The following is a 24195-nucleotide window of genomic DNA, read 5'->3' on the forward strand; positions in this document are numbered from 1 at the left end:
GTTTGTGGCTCACCACAAAGGCTTAGAGTGGGTGAGGCCCAAGAGGTCACTTCTCCCAGCCCAGACCCAGAGAGGCAACCCCAGCTCTAAATGTAGACCCCACTAGTTATGTGCATTAGTTTGCTTGAGCTGTCATAACACAGCACCACAGACTAGGTGCCTTAAACAACAGAAATTTATTTTATCATGACTCTGGAGGACACAAGTCCAAGATCAAGGTATCGGTAGGATTGGTTTCTTCGGAGGTCTCTCCCCTTGGCTTGTAGACGGTGTCTTCCCTCTGTGTGGTCACACGGTCTTCCCTCTGTGTGCGTCTGTGCTCTAATCTCTTCTTATTAGGACACCAGTCGTATTGTATAAGGGCCTACCATAGTGAAATCATTCAACTTCATGAAGACAGGCCTTCTTTAAAGGCCTATCGCCAAATACAGTCACATTCTGAGATACTGGGGGGTTAGGACTTTAACATTTGAATTAGGGGACATAATTAAGCCTATAACAGCGTGGAAGCCCAGCACCCACTGGGAAGAGACCATAAACAGAAGAGAGCTCTGGAAACCCGCTGCAGCCTATGCAGAGGTGGACAGTGGATGCACAGAACAGCAGCCTATCACGGCAGGAGCTGCTGGGACTTCCAGGGTCCCTGGGTGACGCAGGACATGTCTGGCTCCAACCACTGCCAGGAAAGTCGGCTCCAACTTGGCGCCTTTGAATTTAGTGCCCAGGCCCACACCCTTTGTAAATTTTCCAGGAGCTCGAAGCATTTCAGCACCCCCAGTGGACAGAGTTCCAAGAGGCAAGGCAATGTGAGGTGAGGGCTCCTGAGGGCTGCCCTGCACTCAGCACGGTTGTGAGCATCCAGACCCTGCCCTCTGCTCCGCCCTCGTGGGAGCCTGGGAAGGCCACCTGGTGGGAGGGCCTGAGCCTTACGGATGAGCTGGTCAATGAAGTGGGGGGAGTGGGAGACAGTGGAAACAATCTGTTCATCTCCCTCCTCCCCCTCCTTTGGGAAGAAAGATGGAGCATCTCAATTTAAAGGCTTCAGCTTCTGCAAGATTGGGTTTATTTTGTCTAAAGGACTCCCTAATGACTTGCCTCTAGTTTCCTTTGTCTTGGTAGCAATTTTGCATTTTCCTAAGTTTGATACCAGAATTCTTTTTTTTAAAATAAATTTATTTATTTTTGGCTGTGCTAGGTCTTCATTGCTGCGCGTGGGCTTTGTCTAGTGGCAGCGAGCGGGGGCTACTCTTTGTTGTGGTGAGCAGGCTTCTCATTGCAGTGGCTTCTCTTGTTGTGGAGCACGGGCTTCAGTAGTTGTGGCACGTGGGCTCAGTAGTTGTGGCTCGAGAGCTCTAGAGTGTAGGCTCGGTAGTTGTGGCGCATGGGCTTAGTTGCTCCGCGGCATGCGGGGTCTTCCTGGGCCAGGGCTCGAACCCGTGTCCCCTGCATTGGCAGGCGGATTCTTAACCACTGCGCCACCAGGGAAGCCCAATACCAGAATTCTTATCCCTGTGGGGAATCTTCCAGGGGCAACTTGTTCTTTATTGGATAGTGAGCTAAATGGTGACTTCTGTTGTCTCAAAATGTAATAGCAACTGTCAAGCCAGGCGCTCGGCAGGGAGGTTTGCTCACGTTCAGCGGTGTGCAGGTCTGGAGGCCTCTGGCCTCTCTGCAGATACTTCTGGGTGCTTTTAGGAGAAGTCAATAAGCAAACTCCTGGAGGACACCCTGCAACCAGCCTGACTGTTGTTGTTTTTGAGAATCTTTTGGGCATCACAAACACATCTCTCCTTTATTTCCATGCTAATGAGGATAACTTCCCTATGGAGGAGGCAGGAAGGAAGCTAGAGCACGTGGATAAAGCAAATGTCAACCACTGCCTGAACACCTGTGCTATTACCCAAAACACATGCGTTCAGCTTGCATTACTTCTGCTATTTGGCCCTGAAAAGCCTATTTGCTAGAGATTATCTTCATCAACCAAGGAATAAGTATCTCTGTCCACATGGGAGTTACACAGAACTGACCAGAAGATGCAGTGCTTGGGGGGGGGGCGGGGCAGATCTGGATCCCTCCCCCCATCACGGACATCTCTAGAGAGGACTGGGAAGAACCATCTTCCGACTGGCTGGTTCCACCTGGCTTCCTTCTCCGGGTAATAAAAAGCTTCCAAAGCACTCTGGACAACTACATTCTGCATAAAAGCCCACTTGGATGATTTTCTGGATGATTACTTCTTGGTAATAATTAGATTAAGAGCAATGTAATGTAACCATATTATAAAACTAACGTAAAAGGCCCCACCTGGACCACTACAGGTTGCAGATCCACAGTAACTCCAGGCTGGGGAGGCCGCCCAGTCCAAAGTCCTTTCCAGGGGCGGACATAGGTACATCATCCTGGAGGGATGGCCATCCTCCCACTGCTTGCTCACCCCTGACCGGGCATCCTGTCCCATGCTAGACAACTGTGAGTGTTACAACTTTTCTTCATTTGTCCTTCTCTTGAACATTCATTTCTGGTCCTGGTTTGTTCCCTGTGGAGTGAGAAGAAGTCAATTCTCTCTTCTTTCTTCAAACAACTGGATAGGCTTGAAGTGGAGAAACTTTTATTCATCAAAATTCCCCTCAGCAAGACGACGCCATTTGTTTTGGAGCAATTCTGTTAAGCTGCTTGGAGTGGTGTGTGTGGAGGGGTCAAGGTAGGCCTGATGCGCTTGAGATAACCAAGAGCCATCTGCCCCGCTGGCGGGGGCAGGCTATAGGGTGAGGAAGCTGGAGAGGCAACGTCCTCTCCAGGAGACCCCCCCCACTCCCAAATAGTTAATAGGCTCGACCAAGACACAGAACGCCAGGTGCGCATGGACTCCTTCTGCTGACTGCTCAGGGGCCAAGTTCTGGGGAAAGACAGCAACAAGTCCCCAAAATGCACACGTCCAGGCATGAAGGGGGCCGTGGGAACCGAAGACCCAGGGCAGGCAGGGGAGGACGTAACCAGGATGTTGCCATCACAATGGGGCCTCCCCTGGCAGCTGGATCAAAACCGGGGGGCTCCTGGTTCCAGGAACGAGAACAGCCCACAAGCGCAGGCATTTCATCCTTGTTGGAAGCCCTGGAAGGTGAGGTGCGCTTCACAAAGATCAGCAATTCTCCCTGCTCTCCTGCAAGTTTACTCCCATCCACACATGAACACGCTCTTGCGTGTCCCTTGTAAGAAAACAAACCACAAACCCTCTGTTGGCCACACACCTCTCCCACCTCTAGCTACGGCCGTTTCCTCGGCTCCCATTCACAGTAACAGTTCTTGAAAGCTGAGTGTAGCTGATGTGTCAACAGGTTGGCTGGGCTTGACCCACTCTACCTGTGCTTCTGCCCCCCACCATTCCACTGGAATCGAAAAGGTCGCCTATGACCTCCATGTTCCCAGGGCCAGGGGTCACTCTCATACCCATGTCTTGGTACATCCCCGCCTGCACAGCTGATGCCTCCCTCTTTCTGCCAACACCTCCTCCTTCACAGACCCTCCCTGTCTCCTCTGCTGGCTCCTCTTTCTCCTCAGATCAGTCTGGGGACCCTTGTCTCCCTCTTTCAGACCCTTGAATTCCTACTCCATCTGAAGCTGATGATGTCCCAGTTTATAACTCTATTTTATATTCCCCCCTTAGATGTTTAATGGGAATCTCAAATTGAAGGCGTCCAAAACTGAACTCCTTCTGTGGCATATCTCCCCCGTCCCCATTTCTGTAAATGATACATAACTCATCAGCTCGAAACAAAAATCTAGGTGTCATCTCTACTGCCACGCTTTCCTTTTCCAAATCATATCCACCAGCATATTGGATTTTACCCTACCTTTTAAAAGTATTTTGAATCCATCCACTTCTCTCCACCTCCATCATGACTCTAGACCATGATGATCCCACACAGACCACGGCAACAGCCTTCTAGCCTCCTGCTTCCACTGTGTCCCCACACAATCCATTCCCACCCATCAGCTACAGCCAGCTTCTTAAAATGTAAATCCCATCCCCTCCCATCACTCCCCTTCACTTGAGGCAGGAGATAGATGGGCCCCAGGCTGAACAGTTTCTCCCCTGTGGACAGAAACTCCATAATGGGAGAAACCCCATAAAAGCGGGATGATGGAGGAGGCTGGGCCCTGCCCAGATAAAAGACCATATATTCCTCATTCTCAAAGTCAAGGAGACCTCCTCGACTACACATGTGCAGAAATGCTCCTTGGAGGTCAAAAAGGGAGGGGGTGCCACCTCATAGTAAGTGATGTCAACCTATCCATAGATTCTTCACTAGAATCCGTCTTGGCTAAGAGATGCACACGCACACAGGGGAGGACCCTGAGATAAACCAAATATGGACTCAGAACGAGGCAAAGCAAGATGACTGGTCAAAGGAAACCCGGAAGAAACGCCCCACAAAAGTGATTCAAACTACTACAAAAGGGCATGAGCCCGCCAGGGTGTCTATCCACACGTACTATACTCTTTTCCTCCTAATAAACACTTTACTTGTTTCACTACTTTCCATCTCTATGTGGAAATTCATTTCTACACAGCTGACAGGCCAGGGCCTTGTCACTGGCCACTGGTCCCTGGTGGTCTGGTGGCTAGAATTCAGCACTCTCACTGCCGCTACCTGACCTCAATCTCTGGCCGGAAACTGAAATCCTGCTTCAAGCCACTGCAGGCCGAGGCCACCCAAGACCACACTGACTTCCCAAAGCACTCAGAACAAAATCTGTCTCCCCACATGACCTGCTTCCTGATGTCCGCACTTGCTTCTTCCCCTTGTCCTGCACATGCCAGCTACGCTGTTCTTGAACCGGCCAAGTTCAAGGGCCTGGGACTTGGTTGAGTGGTTCCCTCTTCTCCAAGTGTACTCCCCCAGATCACCGCATGGCGGGTTCATTTTTATAATTAGGTCATCTCTCGAGCAAACCCTTTCCTAACCACTCAATCTTCAGGAGACTTTCGGCCACAACCAAGTCCCTCTGTTTTAGGCTCACCATTGCACTTACTGCTATGGTTCCATGTTTTTCTCAGGTTTCACGGTTATTTACTCAGTGTGCCCCCCCCTTAAGTAGAATGCATGTTGCCCATTTGCTCATCAGGGTGCCCCCAGGCCCTGGTAGAGCGCCCGCACACTGGTGTTGACTGAACGAAGTGAAGGAATGAATGGGAACACCTCACGGTCTGTGTAGGTGCTCATGATTATAAAGTACAAAAGAACCCTCACACTTTCTCCAGTCCTTTTAAGGAACTTTAGGGTGGGAATCAAGATGGTCACCAGGGAAACATCACGAGGTACACTTGTCTCCAGGATATATGTCTTAGTCTGGTTGGGCTGCTGTAACAGAATGCTTGGCTTATAAACAACAGAAATTTGTTTCTCACAGTTCTGGAGGACAGGAAGTCCAAGATCCAGGTGCCGGCAGACCCAGTGTCTGGTGATAGCCCTCTTCCTGGTCTGTAGATGGCCATCTTCTCACTGTATCCTCACACGGCAGAAGGGGCAAGGGAGCTCTCTGGGGTCTCTTTTATGAGGGCACTAATCCCATTCATGAAGGCTCCATCCTCATGACCTATTCACCTCCCCAACGCCCCACCTCCTAATACTGTTGCACTGGGCATTAGGATTTAACATATGAATTTTGGGGAGACACAAAAATTAAGTCTATAGCCATGCAGGAGCCCTCAAGGTCAAGTTTAGCACCCCCTTGTCTGTGTTACGTCTCTGAGGACACAGATTCACCTCCACACTAATGCTTTTTAAAAATGGGGATTCACTTGAGGGTAGTGTTTAAAAGCATGGGGTCTGGGGCCACTTACCAGGTGCTCTGCTATGAGATCTTGGGCAGGTGACCTTAATCTCAATGAAATGCCTCCGTTTCCTCATCTGCAAAGTAGAGATCGGTACTTATCTCCAAAGGACTGTGGAGAGGATTACAAATAATAGGTACGAAGCACTCAGAGCAGTGCCCGGGACAGAGGAAGAACTCAATAATTGCTTACTGTCTTTCTTCTTAGGAAAAACCAAGCTGACAGTTCTTTGCAAGCTTTTGCCATCTCCATTTCCAGTCTAGACTTCCCACATCATCTCCAAATTTTGGCCTCTGTCTCAGCTCTTCTTGTTATGGAAGAAGGTCACAACCTCCATGCAGGGCACAGGGAGAGGTGGCAGCTGCAGGACCACCCCCACCCCCTGCAGGGAATTCTCCCAGTGTCCGAAAATTCTATACCCTCCTAACTTACCTGGTGCCAGAGAGAATGAAACCCAGTCCTGCAACACACAGAGAATATCAACCTCTATTTCAACAAAATGGAACCAAATACTTTTGATCTTACAGTGAAATCCACTGCCTCAAAACTGTTCATCTGAAATGTTCTGCTAATAGGAGAAATGATGGTGTTGAGTAATAACAGACAACATGTTCTTTTTCCTAGTTAAAACTGTGCACGTCTAAGCTTTTGGAGCAAGGCTGAATGGAGGGAGTTCTCGTTTAGAGCACATTCACCATGGAATTTGGCACTGATGTTCTCTAAGTGAATGCAGTTAACAGATCAATTTGGTTGGGGAAAAAACAACTATCCCAGGACTTTTTCAATACAGGTAGACCTGACCACGTTGTATAGTTCTAACAGCTGGAAAATACAATAAAAGGAGCAGAACTTAGGGTATATAAAATCAAATTATATATGACGTCTTACTGATTCTGATGGCTAAATGTCCCCAGCTATACACATTCCCATGGAGATTAGCTTGTTCAAAGGAACAAATTGGAAAGGTTTTTAAAAATAGAGGTATTATATAATTGAGACATAATTCTGAGATCCCAAATATATGCTCTTACTCTCCTGGCTTCTCCACATTCTCCACTCATGGGTCATCCTGGTTAATGCACTGATAACCTAGTTTTCAACAGAAACATACAGGTTAGATTAATGAGATGTTAAAGAATTGCAACTTTAAAGGAAATTTTATATTTTTAATATGTTGTACCAAATAGTTGTAAAGAGCAAAAAACCTACAGTAGCTTCTGATTTTCAAAAACAAAGACCAAAACTTTACTGGGGAAAAAAAAGATCTCATACAACCCAAACTCCCAAATCAACCCAACTGAGATTTGACATGAGATCTATATTAAATGAAATTCCACACATTGCATTTAACTCAGTTGCTGGAGGACGTTCTCTCAACGTGAGTAGAAATAGCACGGAAATAACACGTGTCACGGAAGCAGGTTTGAAACGTTTTATTGAACAGGCAATGCATTGTGCAATAGTGAGGGACACAGATGCCAAGTGGAAAAGTTTAAAAATTAATTTTGGAAAGAGTCTATGAATTGATGAACCCTGCGGTGTTCCTTCCACTCCTTCTTGGAGTAGCTGCCTTCAGGAAAACGGACCGTGTTATAGCTGCTCTTGGAAACGGCATCCCTGTTTTACCATGAATGTCATGCCGAACGGTCAACATGAAAGGAGAAGATAGGCTCCACAGGCAGGACAATGGCCAGAGACACAGCTGATCTCAGATGGAGGCGCAGACACACGTTCTCCCAAAGGCCCTCCGAGTTCTGCATCCACGCTTCGTTTGCATTTCCTTCCCTGCCCGAGCCTTCTTTATCCTGGGGATTCTGAAAGACTCACATTCATACCTGTGGGCACAAAACCTTGTTCCTGGCCCTTTTCAATGGTTTTCTTGTCTTCGGGCACCTCTGGCCCAGGCCCTTGGCGATGTGTCCGTCCAACTTGTCTGCCTGGTTCCTTCCTCTTCCCCGAGCTCGCTCTCCCGTAACCTGATGATAAAATCACTCAAGTTTCACAGTTTGTTTGCCTTGATTTAGTGGCAGTTTTAAAGAAAGTGACCCGTCAAGGTAGTGGACATTCTTTACCAGCACACTGTTAACCTATTTTATAATTTGGGGCATGTCGCTCCAAGCTTGCGACTTCTTTCTGGCAAGTTCCATCCAGGATGGCTGGTCTGTGCTGGCATAGCTGGCCCTCTTCAGCTGATGCAATTCTTTCTCCATCATCACTGCCGACTGGGCTGCTGGAGAAAAGACAAAACAAACGGAAATGTGAGAAATGAGTTTGGATTTGCACTTAAGCCTCTTGCACGCCTTTAAACTACAGGTCCAAGGTCTTAACTGTGGTCTCAAACATAAAGCCCGTACACGTGTAAAGAAGATTTCGGTGTGGAATAATTTATGTGCTGAAAAGACTTCAGAGCAGGCTCAAACAGTTCCAGTGACACAGTGAGGTGAGAGAAACTTTCACAATAAAGCTGTCGGAACTCTGTGTGTGAATATTCTTAACTGAACTGTACACTTAAAAAAGGGTTAAGATGGTGAATTCTGTTATGTGTATTTTACCAAAACGAAAACTAAATTTAAAAATACTGATACATACCACAACAAAGATGAACCTAGAAACATTATGCTCAGTGAAAGAAGCCAGATACAAAAGAACACATATTTTATGATGCCATTTAGAAGACATGTCCCAAAAGAGGCAAACAGAGAGAGAGACAGAAAATAGAGAGCTGGGGGGTGGGAATGGTGAATGACTGTAAATGGGCATGAGGCAGCTTTTTAGGGTGAGGGAAATGTTCTAAAATTGGACTGTGATGATTGGACAACTCAGTAAATATATACTCACTGAACTGTATGCTTAAAATGGGTGAGTTTTTTGCCATGTAAATGATTATGTCAATAAAAGCTGTTTTTAAAAAATCAACGTGGCAAGTAATTCAGAAAAACAAAACAGAACAAAACATGGCAGGACCAAACCCGGAAATGCATTTCAAAGTGTTCAGTACTATTTTCGGGTTTCATACCCAAGTTCTGATGGGACAAGGAGATCCCTCTTTGCAGCCCCTCCTGGAGGTGGAGCTTTGTCCCCTGCCTCTGGTCCACAGCAGGCTTGGCAGGGGCCATCAGGAAAGACTTGCTGCGGACGAAGTCAGCTTGCTTCATGGACTCCTGTGAGGACATAAGAAAGACACACGCTGTCCCGTCACCTGAGATTCAGATGGGGACAAACCTAACCAAAGGCAATGAGCCACGAGGTTTTTCTGCCAACATGAATCATGCTACTGGCACTTTCTCGGGGGAGCTCTGCTTTGGGTACCGGCTGCCATCTGGCCTCCAGGATGCTGGAGTCCACTCATGCAGGCCTCCTGGGCACACACAGGCGTCCTGGTTTCTGCCCTGTCCCCAGTCCTGGACTCAACCCCAGATGTCAGGCAGCAGGGTTCCATTGGAAAGGCAAAATGAACTGTGTTTGGAAATAGTTTTGAGACTTTTATGACACTTGGTATGATCATGGATGCCGGGGTCACTGGTGAATATTTGTTTTATGAATTCCCTAAGCCGGAAGGAGGGTTTCCAAACTTGGGTACGATTGTGGTTTTGGTTAAAATGGAGAGAAGCAGGTTCTACTGTTGGCTCAGGCTCACTTCCCCTCACGGCTGAAATGTGCTTTGGGATTTACCATGGCAACTGGGGGAACACAAAAGCTGTGAGTCTCAGCCTGCTTCTAAGCGCAGTCGTTTGGGTTTGATAACGCTGTTTTCAGTCCGGAGTGTAAAAGGGAGCCCCAGGTTCCAGACCTGCAGTCCTAGGTGAGGAATAAGGACCCCAGCGGGTGGCCAGTGTAGCAGCAAAAGCAGAACTCGGTCATTATTGCAAAATGAGTCGAGATGGAGCTGTTGACATGGTCGCCTAGCGTCCAACTGAGAAGTTATTTTAACCCCGGTCCAGCTCTCCAGATGCTGAGCTGCGTTGCCGAGGAGGCCGGGAGCAGAGGGCTGTCTCCACTGCCTGAGTGATCCACGGCTTCTCTGACGCCCTAGCAGCCCAGCACACGCACAGGGCAGACAGCAGCAGTCACCACAGGCGACGGTCCCTGTAATGACCGTGCAGGACATGAGGCCATCACGGGGTCCCGGGTCCCAGCCCCGCCGGGGGCTCTCCCATCCACAGGGACAGGGAATATTTGCTCTAAGCACCTGGGTTCTCTCGGGCGCCCTGGCTGGCCTTCCTGTGTCAGACTTCAAGGTCCGGGCCCCAGGCTTGTCTTCCTGGCTGGATGGCTGCTCCGGGGCCCCTCGCCGCTTCTGCCGCCCGACGGTGATCCAGGGTGGCGCAGGCTGGCCGTCGGTCCCAGGCCCTGCTGCCTTCTCTGTGGGTAAAGACACAGGTTATGCAAAACAATCCTGGTCACCTTCAGCCCCCCTGTGGCTTCTCCCACCCAGACAGCACGGCACAGGGGCTCTGGGAGACAGTGGCAGGGAAGGAGGTCTGAGAGCCTCTCTGGTGACACTAGTACTTTGTTTTCAGGGACTTTGTTTTCTCAGTTAAAGACGAATCAAAGAGATTATGCTCCTCCAGTCTGAGCCACAAAGAATCAAATGCAACTGCTCCTATACACACATTTTAAAGTCACCTTCCTCCTATGGGATACCTTAGAGAATGAGATAAGTGTCAATACATAAATAGGTCAGGTTTCTTTAATATAGGCCTGTCACTCTGGACCAGTACATACTACCCAACACCCGATTTACTTGGAACGTTCTTCTTCTCTTTTCTTTTAGAAATTATAAGCACAACCTCCCCTTGTGGAGACTGACACCAAAAGTAAGCCGTGGCTGTTTTCCTTGACGTTCGGGAGAGAAGAGAAATAATGCCTTTAAAACCAAAACATTTTGCTGAATTTCCTTCCATGTTCACAGTGCTTATTTTGGGCGGTAAACTGTGGGTCATTCCCCCCTTCCCTTGTTTTTCGACTCTTCCGTATTTTCATATTTTCTATGATGAGAATTTATTATCTTCATCAACAGAAAAAAGAAGCCAGTTTGTTTTTCTCAAGGAAACGGAATGATTCAATAAGTGGCTTCTCACAGGTCTCTGGAAAGCACCCTGAATCCAAGGGTTCCCCATGAGCTGTCCTCTCTGAATATTTGCCAGCCAGCCCACAAAGCAAGTGGACGGTTACCTCCAACCCCACCCGGCTCCTTCCTGCTTCCCGTGTCCACAGGGCAGCCCCGCCAGCAGGTACAGGCCACACCCGGGTCACAGCCACACGCGAGGACGGCCAGGGCGAGTCAGCGTCCTCATTCTTTGTGGTCTGACAGATGCCACCCCTTGTTCTGGCATGTTTAGAATTCTACTCTATTTGGTTTGGCTTCCGCCTCCAGTTCAACGTGGAGTTCTCTTCTGCCAGTCCCCTGGTCACCAAGGAGGGACGAGGGACAGAGCCACTGCCCTGCAAACTTCGACCTCCTGACAGGTGGAGAGGAACCCTGGGCTTCACGTGCACTGACCTGTCCTTGGCCCCTGCAAACCCTGCTCCGTCTCAACTTACCCCTTGTCCCCTCTGGCCTCTCAGGCTCTCCCTGGCCGCTGACCACTTCCCCGTTGCTTTGCAAAACACTTGGGTCTCCCACAGCTCAAAAAAAAAAAAAAAAAAAAAAAACCATCTCCAGGAGCCTCGCCACCCCCTTGGAGCCCCATTCTCAACCCTCCTCTGCCCTCAACTCCAGTGGCTTCTGCCCGTGTCTCTTCAGCTAATCCTGGATCCTGACACAACATGAGCGCCACGCTCTCCATCCGTCCAACCACTGGACCACAGATCAGAGGACTCTCCCATCCTCGGGCTACTTTACCCTTGAAGCTCAGATGTGGCCATATAACCCATCCTGGAGGCCTGTCCACCTTGGGCGTCCCCTCTGCAGGTCCCTGCTGGACTCTTGCTCCTAAACCTGGAATTCCTCCTTGTTCCCAACCCTCAGCCTTTTTCTCTTCTTCCCCAAATGTTCTCTGTTCCACTCCTGACCTTCAACACTCAGATTTGCTCAGATTGCTTCCAAATGTGTAATCCAGCCCTACGTCTATTCTTAGCCAGAGCCCAGCATTTCTACTCCCCGTCCGCCTTCCTTTCTTCCTCCCTCCCATTCATTTATTCACTCATTGTTTGCTATGGGCAGGATTGTGTTAAATGCTAAGGTGAAAAAATTTTAAAAACCTGTTCCTTCAAAGAGCTCCAAGTCCAGTGGAGGAGACGAAGCAAAAACAAGTCACTCAACGGAAACTGGAAAATGCTACACTTCACAACGTGCTGTGTAGACACAGGGTAACACCGGTGGGTAGGACCTGAGGATGCTGTCTGTGGTTGGGACCTGGAGAAGGAACCTTCTAGGCTGAGCAGAGGGGTAAGGAAAGGCCTCCCAGGTGGAGGGGGCAGAAGGCAGAACTGCCAGCAGGCCGGCCCAGAGGGGCTGAAACGCAGGCTAGGCCAACTGAGGGGGTCTTCCTGGCCTTTTTCTTGTCTATAACGGGGAGCCACAGGGCTTTAAACCCTGGGTATACTCTGGAGACTGCGTGAGGAGTAAGTCTGAGTAGGGGGACAGCGGGCTGGAGGCAGGGGGTGAGGAGGGAGGCTGTGGCCACGGTCCAGGAGAGGCTGTGAAACGGATCAGGGCCCTGTGGTGCTTGCCCCCCATGTCCTCCGCCTGCCTTTTGTTTGTGGAAAACCTTTAGCCAAAGAATAAGTTTAATCCGAGAAGTGAGAAAATGCAGAAACAAAGGAAAACAGTCAAAGGAGACCAAATAATAATAGTTGAGTCAGTAAGCAAAGTCAAGGACCTTTAGTTCCTCCTCAAGGGCTATAGATAATATTCTGAGCCATCTCCTGTGAGCTGTCTTATAGATACTGAAACCCTCACCAGGTGGAAGAAGTTCCATGACACAAGCTGCCACAATTCCAAGAACTGGCCTCAAAGACATGGAAACAAACCGACCCCGAAACTAAAGATTAACTGTACCTAAAACAATCAAGATGACGCTGGTCAGACCACTGATGACCAATTTCTCGATGACATCAGAGCTGACTGTGCTGTTTCTGCATGTAGCCCCTGCGCTCTGTCTATAACAGCTCTTGCCCCCTGACTGTCAGTGGGGAGGAGTCGGCCTTTGGACAGGTGCCCCCCACCCCAGTTGCTGGCATCCAAAATAAAGCAAACTTTCCTTTCCACCAACCTGGTCTCTTTAATGGCTTTTGAGAGGCGAGCAGCCGGGCCCCACTTTCGGTTGCAGTTGGACACTGGCACCAGGATCACCCCCTCACGTCCACCAAGTCGGCACCCGGATGCCATCTCCTCTATGAAGCCTGTTCTGGTCACCTAGGTGGACATGCTCTCCCTCCTAATCCTCTGGAACTCTCTTGAGACATTTGCCCCGACACATCTGCCAGCTGACAGTCCACCCCACTGACATATGCTTTCGTTATTGTTATTTTTTTAATTTATTTATTTTATTTATTTATTTTTGGCTGCGTTGGGTCTTCGTTGCTGCGCCTGGGCTTTCTCCAGTTGTGGCGAGCGGGGGCTACTCTTCGTTGTGGTGCACGGGCTCTAGAGCGCAGGCTCAGTAGTTGTGGCTCACGGGCTTAGTTGCTCTGCAGCACGTGGGATCTTCCCGAACCAGGGCTCGAACCCGTGTCCCCTGCATTGGCAGGCAGATTCTTAACCACTGCACCACCAGGTAAGCCCTGACATATGCTTCTGGTCATTAGAACTTATTTATTAAACAAACACACGGCAGAGACTACATACCAAGGGCTGTTCTAATATTAGCTTATCTACAATGTAATTTTACATTTTATTTCTTGTCCAGAGAACCCAGTGACTGCCCGGCACACAGAAGGCAGGCTGGGTGGCTGCATATTTTACAGAAAGTCTGCATTTCCCATCCCTCATTCCAGAGAGTCCTCATAATCTGTCTTTCTGGACTTCTCTTTTTTTTTTTTTTTTTTAAGAAATTCACGTTCTTTTATTTATTTATGACTGTGTTGGGTCTTCGTTTCTGTGCGAGGGCTTTCTCTAGTTGTGGCAAGTGGGGACCACTCTTCATCGCGGTGCGCGGGCCTCTCACCATCGCGGCCTCTCTTGCTGCGGAGCACAGGCTCCAGACGCGCAGGCTCAGTAATTGTGGCTCACGGGCCCAGTTGCTCCACGGCATGTGGGATCTTCCCAGACCAGGGCTCGAACCCGTGTCCCCTGCATTGGCAGGCAGATTCTCAACCACTGCGCCACCAGGGAAGCCCTGGACTTTTCTTAAAGGGGTCCTTTCACTTCCTCTTAGATCTTTCCTTCACGCTCAGTGGCTGGTCGTGCCCTCTGATCTCTTTTGGCCCCAGATGTCTGGCCACATGGTCCTCCCAGCAATACCCAGCACGTGCTGGCCTTTGCTGCACCACAGGGAGACTGGAGAGAGGGCTTTGACTAGGGGTTGAAACTCACTACTTCAGTCAACAAGATATTCTAATGCTTCAGTCAAGACTAAGTGTACATGGAGACAACATTTCCATCCTGGGCTTTAAATCAGAGGCAAATGGTGGCTGGCTGTGCGAGGCCAAGGCGGCCCCGGCATCTCAGTGCTCCAGCTGGCTCCCCGGCCCCCGGGGAGCTCAGTGTCGGGCTCCTGGCACTGGTGTCACTCTGACCATGACGGCACTGACACAGCACTGATGAATTCCTATGTCATGCAGTTGGATGACCCATATGAGCCAAAAAGAGTATTTTACAACTCACTGGAGAAAGTTGTATGGAACAGGGCATAGGCAGCGTTCCTACAGAGAGTGCGGAGAGGAGGCTGGGGACCCTGAGGGTGGGACTCTAACAGGGGTCTACACCCCGTGACAGCCAGGACACAGCTGGGACTTGTCAAGAACACCGTCTCCTCGTGGAAACAACCTAGGTGTCCATCGACAGATGAACAGATAAAGAAGATGTGGTGTATGTACACAACAGAATACTACTCAGCCATAAAAAAGAATGAAATAATGCCATTTGCAGTGACATGGATGGACCTAGAGGTTATCATACTAAGTGAAGTAAGTCAGAAAGACAACATATGATATTACTTATACGTGGAATCTAAAATATGACACAAATGAACTTATCAACAAAACAGAAACAGACTCACAGACATAGAGAACAGACTTGTGGTTGCCAAGGGGTGGTGGAGGGATGGAGTGGGAGATTGGGGTTAACAGATGCAAACTATTATATATAGAATGGATAAACAACAAGGTCCTACTGTATAGCAAAGGGGACTACATTCAAAATCCTGTGATAAACCATAATGGAAAAGAATATGAAAAAGAATGTATATAAATGTATAACTGAATCACTCTGTTGTACAGTAGAAATTAACACATTGTAAATCAACTATACTTGAAAAAATAACTTAAAAAAAAAAAAAAAAGAACACCGTCTTCTGAGTGAGAGGCAATGAGCTGTACAATGTAAACCACCACCGTTTCTTGCCCTCTGGCTAAGAAAATAAAGCAGATACTCCGCCCTAAGCTAACACACAGTAGGACAGCAGGCTTCTTACACCTCGTAAACATTTGGTAAATGCTGCCGCTTCTGGAGCAGCAATTTTAAAGAATCTTTTTCCTTTCATAAAATATCTTTCTTGTTCATAAAAATACACATGCACAATGTACAAATTCAGAAAGCAGAAGCAGAAAGGAAGAGAAAAAAGTTCTTCATAAATCAACATAGCCCAAGAGAGCTATGTTAACACCCTGGCACACAGCTTTGAATCTCTTTTGTTACGTTGTCATCTTAAAAACGCATATCCACAGCTCATTCCCAGCTCTTCACAATATTCTCTGTGGATGGAGGGGCCCGAGTTTGCTAAGATTTCTGCTCTGAAGTGCAAGCATCACCAGCATTCGTGACAACGAGCTGAGGCCAGAGCCGTACCCTGTTTCTGTCTCCCCTCCAGCCCCTCTGCCATCACCCTGGTTTACACGGAGGTGACCGTGTGCCCGGAGAGACACTAAGGGGACCGCTGGGGCGGGGGAAGGGGACTCTGGGGACACAAGGGCCTCACCCACACTGCGGGCTCTCTGTATGAAAGTTGAAGGTTTTTTAAAAAGTATTTATTGATCTACTGTCAGTCTCACCTTACAGGGACAGCTCCTGATCTATACAAGCTGGCAAAGTCTGCCGTCGCTCTATATCGGTTCTGGCTGTGAGCCAGGCTGTGCGATGCTACCAGAGAACTTGGGCTTTTAATGCTCACGTGAGCATTTGTAAAGCCATGCTGAGCATTTTAAGAATGAGAAAGGGTTTCTGGCAGAGAAAGCCCCCATTTTTAATAATTGCGACTCAGCTGTGTCCTAGCTCCACCTCCGAAGGAAACTTACCATTCCTTCCTCTGTTCATCCAACAAACACAGTCAGCCCTCGTCCAGGAATTTTGTATTTGACAATTCGCCTACTCGCTAAAACGTATTTATAACCCCAAAAATCAATAGTGCTGACCCTTCATGGTCATTTGCAGACGTTCACAGAGCAATGAAAACTTTGAGTCCTGGGATGAACACGTTCCCAGCGGATGTGGAACAAGGGGATGCTTCTTTCATGTTTCTGCTCTCAGGCTGTAAACAAGGGTCCTTTCACAGTGTACTTAGGGTCACATTTTTTGCACTTTTATGTTTTTTCTTGGTGATTTTACTGTCTAAAATAGCCCCATATCTATTGAAGTGCTGTCTGGTGCCCCTAAGCACAAGAAGGCAGTGATGTGTGTTATGGAGAAGATACGTGTGTCAGATGAGCTTCGTTCAGGTGTGAGTTATACTGCTGTTGGCTGGGAGTTGGATGCTCATGAATCAACAATACATATTAAATAAGCTGCCTTTAAACAGAAACACACATAAAACAAGGTTATGTATCAATCACTTCAGAAAAATGTTGTGATTGCGTGCTCACAGGAACCTAACCCTTTATTCCCCCTGGAGTGATGGTTCATGACTCGCTAATTCAGTGTTTGCGGTGACTTTATAGAATGCAGCTACCGTGAAAAACAAGAATCAACTGTACTGGGTGAGCACAGGCCCCGTGGGAGATGCTGAGTCTACAGAGAGGAAGGATGTCTCTAACCCAGTGCACCCCTCCAGCGCAGGCATGCAGGCTCTCCTACCAGAGCCACCACGGATAGAGGGGTCCTTCCACTGCTGACACGTGGCCACGGTCCAGGAATGAGTTCCAGAGCCCACTGGAAGGGGCACCAAGGGGCCTCCGGGCACTGGTCTCATTCTGTTTCTTGGTCTGGAGTGTGTTCCGTGTCTGAAAATTCATTGAGCAGCACGTGCCCGTCCCTGCATGTATATCATTCTCCAATCAAAAGCAGAAAACCAAAACCAAAACACAAAAGCCACTCTAAGATAATCACAACTCAGGCAGTGCTTGGATAGTGACCTGGAGAAGGATCTAGCTCCCTTCCCATCCTCTTCACTTCCCTTCGGGTCTCCATGCACCTGGAGTTCTGGGACCACCTGCTTTTTCGACTGCTTCCATTTCCTCTCCTAAATAAGACCACAGATCAGCAAGGGCAGAGAACCTGCCTCTCTAAACTCAGTGGCAAAATGCAGCTCTCAGGGAGGAGAGCCACTGCATCTGAGAGCCTCTTTCTCGGCCACCAGGGCTAAACGGTCCTTATCCCTTTCCCTCCTTCTAAGTCAGGAGCACTGCTGGGATCTCGTCACCCCAGCTCCCCTGAAACCTACCTTCCCTTGACCTACTCATTGACCTGATTTGGATGTGCAGGGCCGGGCATCAGATCACAGGCAGACACGTGTACTGGGGGTGGGGCCCAAGGGTCAGACACTTGGCCAGCCTCTTTGCTTGAGTTCAGGGGCTAAGCCTGGGCCTCAGCATGTGAAGGCTGGCAGACCTTGTCCCAGTGTCCAGCCTGAACCCCACACCTCACGGTGGCAAGCAGGAAGCCAGCAACAGGCTCCAAGGGCACGGAGTTGTAATGGAGGAGCTCAGATTGAAAGTCCATTTGCTCACGCACCACTGTGTGTGCAATTAAGACCGTCTCCAAGCAGAAGGCAATGACCAAAGTCCTTCTCTGAGTACAGAGACAGCTGGTCTCCATTACCTGCCAGGTGATATAACTGGGACCTTATAAGCATATGGGGATGGAAAGGCACTGTAATTCGAAAATAACTTTGAGCTCAGCAAAGGAGGAAGAGTAGTGAAATTATTATATTACACGGCATCCTCCTACAATTCAGAATGTAAACAGTCACCCCACCTTGGATTCCTGGTGGCTCTCCAGGAACAGCTGGAATTCTGTCTCGAGTGGAATTCTGTCTCGAGTGGCCACCGAGTGGCCAATCAGTGGAGGGATGGCTCTTGTCCACGGAGCTTGGATCTGCCCTCCTCTATTACACCTCCCCCTCCCAACCCCAGACAGGTAGGGACCTTTCCCCGATTCATCACTCAAGAAACGTTAACAGCTAAGGGTTACTAGGTCTCAGTTTTCAGAGCAGTGTCATATTCATAATGACCCTCACAACTCGCCTTGTAACATAGAATACTTTCAATCCCCATTTCAGAGATGGAAACACAGAGTCTCACTGTGTAGAGGACTTGCTCAAGGTGACACAGCCAATGTGTCACCAAGGGGGCATTGGACACAGGCCTCTGGATCCCTAACCTTCATTCACTACATCGCACACCATATCATATTAAGGGGAATGACCTCACAACTTTCCCACACGTCATGCCCTCCCATCATTGGTTATCACGGAGTGACAAGCAACCGTTACTCACCCTGGCACTACCGAGGCTTGGGGCTGGATAATTCTCTGCTGGGGGGCGCTGGGGGCCTGTCCTGTGCATTGTAGGATGTTTAGCCTCCTCCCACTAGATGCTGGTGGTATCTCCCTTCCTTGCACTGTAGTTGTGACATTCGACCATGTCTCCAGATACTGCCACATGTCCTCCGGAGCACACAGCCACCCCCCGTTGATACCTCCCTCCCCCCACAGAGCATTACAATGAAGACACTGGACGCAAAGGTGGTCTACACGGCCCCAAACGCCGCTTCCCCCCAGCCCCCCGGGTCACATGCCAGGTGCCTCTGGGCAAGTCTTTTGGCCTAAGTTTTACTGCGGTCACTTCAGAACACGGCGTCACCTCTGGGCTGAGTCAGTGTTGTCTCCTGCCCCCCCGAATGCAGGGCGTCTGAGCTGGGGGTGGGGGGGGTCCTTCCCCAGGGGCTGGGGGTCTGGGAAGGAGGGGGTGGGGGACAGGCAGAGCTCTCCTGTGACTGGCGCCTGCCACTGTCCGGGTGGGCTGTGTCCTGGGTGCATCTGGCAGAGTCCCAAACTGACTCTGAGAGATTCCCACCCACCACCCACCCTCCCCGGCTAGCTCAGCTCCCCTCCACCCACACTGGCTCCTGTCCCCAGAGTCCCTGCGCCCCGTCCCTGTCCCGTGGGAGGCCCCCTCGGGATGAGGGAGGCTCCCCTGGTGCCACCTTGTTGAGCTGAGGACTCACAGAACTGCAGCTGTGACCCCTGCAAATGCTCTCTCTTCCTCTTCCCCTCTTAGGACCCCTGTGTACACTCAGGGAGGTGGTGGTGGTCTGTGACTCCCGCAGTATTCTGCACACGTTCTCTCTGGGGTCTCACATCTACGCAGCGGTGCCTTCAGCAGAACCGGGACAGGAGAGTCCCACGCCCGCATGCTGGTCTCCGCCGCCCAGAGGTGGTTTCGGTACCTCCTTAGGGAAGTATGACTTGTACCCTGTGAGACTGTATCACGGTTGGCAGTGAAAATGCCCTTGCTGCCCCGTGAGTTACTACTAACCTCATTTTACAAAGGAGGAAGTTAAGACACAGAGGTTGAGAAACTCAATGGCTCCGAATCCCATAGCCCCTGACGGGTGGACCTCGGAGTCAAACCTCCAAACCCAGGCTCTTCTGGGTTGCAAGCTCTGCCTGGCTTGCTTCCCAGCCTTGTCCCAGCACCTGGTCACACACACTCGGCTGAGGGCCACCCACTGCAGGCCAGGAGCCCCGCCCCTCCCCCAGGCACAGACACTGCCAAGAATCAAAGCCCCTGATGTTCTCAGGGACCTGGTGGCAGGGGTGGGGCTGGAGATATCAGAGGGAGGGAAGTAGTGGCAGATGAACTTGGGAAGGCAGAAATGTTGATTTTGGCCAGAATCTAAGAAGCCTTAAATGCCTCACGCAGGACTTTGAATTTTATTCTAAATATAATGGGAAGGCATTGGGACATTTTAAAGAGGAAAGCTCCGCGGTTAGACCCATGACTTGGGAAGAGAGGGTGAGAGGGGAGTTGGGGGGAGGAGGTGCTGCAGGTGTCAGGTTAAAGGTTGCTGAGGGCTGACCTGGGTGCAGGAGGGGAGGATAAAGACATGTCACATTAGGATAAACAGGACTTGCTGACCAAGGTGTAAAACATGACTGACATTCTTCATCCATCAGATTGAAAAAAAAGAAATTAAAAATAGACAGATAATACCTAGTGCTGATGAGGGGGCGGAGAAATAGTCTCTACTCTGCTCTTAGAAGTGTAAACTGGTACAACCTTTACGGAGGGTTATTTGAAGTTGTCTATTAAATTAAAACTTCACAAGCTCTGTGAGCCAGAAAACCCACTTTTAAGAATCTAGTCTAGATATGGAATTCCCTGGCCATCCAGTGGTTGGGACTCCACACTTTCACTGCCAAGAGCCAGGGTACAATCCCTGGTCGGGGAACTAAGATCCCATAATCCGCAGAGCGCAGTCAAAAAAGAAAAAAAAGAAGAAGACAAAAAAGAATCTAGCCTGGAGAAACAACTGTGTGAATACACACAGCTAAAATGAACACAGCGGGTGACTGCACCACTGTTAGCAAAAGGGAAAAAAACCTCAAAACAATTGGAACTCCCTTCAGTAGGGGAATGGCTAAATAAAATATGGTACATGTACTCTGTAGCCCTTAAAAAGAATGAGGACAAGTGGCTCATTCTGATCAGAAAAGATGCCCAGTCTTTATTGTGGACTGAAAATATCTAATTGCAAGCCAATATGCATTTCTGTGATTTTTAAAAAAGGATTGCTGTGCCTATATATCAACATTGATGTAGCTATGACTGCAATGGCCATGGGAAAAGAGCTGGGATGAATCTGTTAGTGTGGTTCCTTCTGTGTGTGTGTGTGTGTGTGTGTGTGTGTGTGTGTGTGTGGGCGATTAGAGAGGTTCAGAGGTGGGTGGGAAGGAGGCTACTACCTATTTTTTGTGCCATTTAAAAGATTATTTTAAAATTTACATATAGTGAAATTCATCTTTTCTGTCATACATTTCTATGAGTTTGAACACATGCTTAGATTCTTCTAACAACCATCACAAATGGGCTGCAGAACAGTGTCAACACCCCACAAAATTCCCTGGTACTACCCCTTTGTAGTCAGACCCCACCTCTACTCCCAAACCCTGACATCTGCTGATCTGCTCTGTCTCTGTATTGTTGCCTCTTTCAGACATCATATAAATGGAATACTACAGTTGATAATCTTTTGAGACTGGCTACTTTCACTTGGCATATGCATTTAAGATCCATCCGTTATCGTGTGTGTCAACAGTTCATTCCTTTTTACTGCTGACTAATATTCCATTGTGTGGGTTGTTTATCCACTGGCCAGTTGAGGGATATTTGGGCTGTGTCTAGTTTTTGATGATTATGAATAATGCTGCTATAAACATTTGTGTTCAGGCTTTTGTGTAACCTAAGTTTTCCTTTATCTAGGATAAATACCTAGAAGTGGGATTGGTGGGCTGTAAGGTAAGTGTACTTTTAATTTTGTAAGAAGCTGCCAAATTGTTTTCCAAAGTGACTGTACCAGGGACTTCCCTGGTGGTCCAGTGGCTAAGACTCCACGCTCCCAATGCAGGGGGCCCGGGTTTGATCCCTGGTCAGGGAACTAGATCCCACACGCATGCCACAACTAAGAGTTCGCGTGCCCCAACTAAGGAGCCTGCTGGCCGCAATAAGACCTGGCACAGCCAAATAAATAAATAAATAATAATAAAAACAAAAAACAAAAACAAAGTGACTGTACTGTTGTGCATTTCCACTAGCGATGTGTGAGAATTCCAGTTGTCCCGCAACCCCCTGGGCACATGGTATTATCAGCATTTTTAATTTTAGCCATTCTAACATGCGTGTGATGGTATCTCATTATGGGTTTTTACTGGTGTTTCTCTAATGGTTAATGATGATGAATATCTTTCATGTGCTTATCTGCCATCTGTATATTCTCTCTGGTGAAATATCTATTCATATCTTTCGCCCATTTTCTAATGTATTTTTGGTTTTGTACTGTTGAGTTTTGAGACTACTTTATATATTTTAGATACCAGTCCTTCACTGGATATACGGCTTGCAGATATTTTCTCATAATGCGTAGGTTGTCTTTTCATCCTCTTAATGGGGTCTTTGGCAGAGCAAAAGTTTTAAATTCTTAAGTCCAATTCATCAATTTTTCCTGTCATGGATTATGCTTTGATGTCAAGTCTAAGAACTCTTTGCCTAGTCCTATGCTCCAAAATTTTTTTCCTAAGTTCCTACAAGTTTTATAGTTTCATTTTACCTTTTTAAAAAATATATTTATTTATTTATTTGGCTGCACTGGGTGTTAGCTGCAGCATGTGGGATCTAGTTCCCTGACCAGAGATTGAACCCGGGCTCCCTGCATTGGGAGCACAGAGTCTTAGCCACGGGACCACTAGGGAGGTCCCCTCATTTTACTTGTAAGTCAGTGAATCCTTTGAGTTAATTTTTGTATATGATGTGAGACTTTCGTCAAAGTTCACATTTTTGCATATGGATGTTCACATGCTCCACAACCATTTGTTGAAAAGGTGAAGTAAAACCAAACGATATGGCCACATTTTCTACAAGGGTGCAAAAGTAATTTGCCTGAGCTCCGTGGATCTGTAAATTTGTTTTTCCAAAATGTAGGAAGTTTTCAGTCATTATTTCTTCAGATTTTTTTTTCTATTCAAATCTGTTTCTCCTCTTCTCTTGGACTCCTATGACATGAGTGTTAGACTTTTTAATATTGTTGCTCTGGCCCCCAAGGCTTTTTTAAAAATCTTTTTTTCTCTTTGTGTTCAGGATGTTTTCTATCGATCTATCTTTAAGTTCACTGACCCTTTCTTCTATCACCTCCATTCTCCTAGTGAACTCTTCCAATGAATTTTTAATTTCTGTTATCATATTTTCCTGTTCTAAAATTTCTCTTTGGCTTTTTAAAATAGCTTCTATTTGTTTACAGAGAATCTTTCCATTTGTTTCAAGAGTGCTCACCCTTACATCTTGGAACCATGGTATAACAGTTGCTTTAACATCTTTTTCTAATAATTCTAACCTTTGGATCATCTCAGGGTTGATGCTTGTTGATTGCCTCTTTCTTTGAGAATTTTTTTGGTTTTCATGGTACTCTGTAGGTTGAATAACTTTGGTTTGTATCCTAGACATTTTGAGTATTATGTTGAGACTTGGTCCTGTTAAAATTCTCAAAGGTTTTTCTGTGCTGATCTGCAGGTGCATCTCAGGGCCAAGCCCAGGATTTCATACCTGTATGTGAAGGACCCTTCTCAGGTGTCTCCCTTCTGTGGTTTTTCACACCCCAAGATTCTCTGGCTAGAAAGCTGGATTCAGCCTCTGCATTGCTCTGCACTCTTATGACTGGGACCACCTCAGGGGCAGAGTGGCGAGGGAAGGGAACCTGCAGGACCACCAGCACAACTGTTGAGGGGGTTTGGCTTCACTACGGGCTCTGCTACGGGGGTGTCCTAGCCGAGGAGAGTGATCCCACTGGGAGGCAAGCAAGGACGAGCAGATGTACACGGTCTGAGGAGCACAGGGAAGGTGGGGAAATGGAGGCCCAAGGTGTGGACCACACTCGCCAGGAAGGGACCATGAGGGTACGGATAAGGCTAAAAAGAAAGGCAGGTGTGAACAAAGTTGCTTTTCTTTAAGAATAAAAGACCTGTATATATATATATATATATTTATACAAAAAAAAAAACAACCAACACAAAATCCCACCAAACTCCTTGTATTCTACTCAAATGAACTTGAATACACTGAAATAACTTTGTCGTTAGAGACGGTGACAGTCTTTTTGAGCTCATTTCCTCCAGAAAATCTCCCTGCCATCCAAAGAAAGATGGGCATCTACCTACAGTCGCCGCCACCTGCCTCCCCAGGCCCCTAAGCTCCTGGACAGCGAGGCTGGCGTGCTCTTCCTGACCACCTTTTAGGGCCAGCACAGTGCAGTGTGCATGGCAGGAGTACAT

The 24195-nt window shown here is 48.2% G+C and overlaps 1 protein-coding gene across 1 annotated transcript in view; it reads right to left on the reverse strand.

Moving 5' to 3' along the window:
• Nucleotides 1-7297: 7297 nt before the first annotated feature.
• The window catches only part of CRACDL (CRACD like), a 124261-nt gene continuing 107363 nt past the window's right edge, over nt 7298-24195 (reverse strand). Inside the window, exons 8-10 of the mRNA XM_061211094.1 lie at nt 10026-10198; nt 8853-8997; nt 7298-8066 (exon numbers count right to left, since the gene is read on the reverse strand). Of these exons, the coding sequence (XP_061067077.1) occupies nt 7924-8066; nt 8853-8997; nt 10026-10198 (461 nt within the window). The 3' untranslated portion in view covers nt 7298-7923. The remainder of the gene's footprint in view (nt 8067-8852; nt 8998-10025; nt 10199-24195) is intronic.

Source organism: Eubalaena glacialis, chromosome 14 (genome assembly GCF_028564815.1).
Source record: "Eubalaena glacialis isolate mEubGla1 chromosome 14, mEubGla1.1.hap2.+ XY, whole genome shotgun sequence".
Taxonomy (NCBI): Eukaryota; Metazoa; Chordata; class Mammalia; order Artiodactyla; family Balaenidae; genus Eubalaena; species Eubalaena glacialis.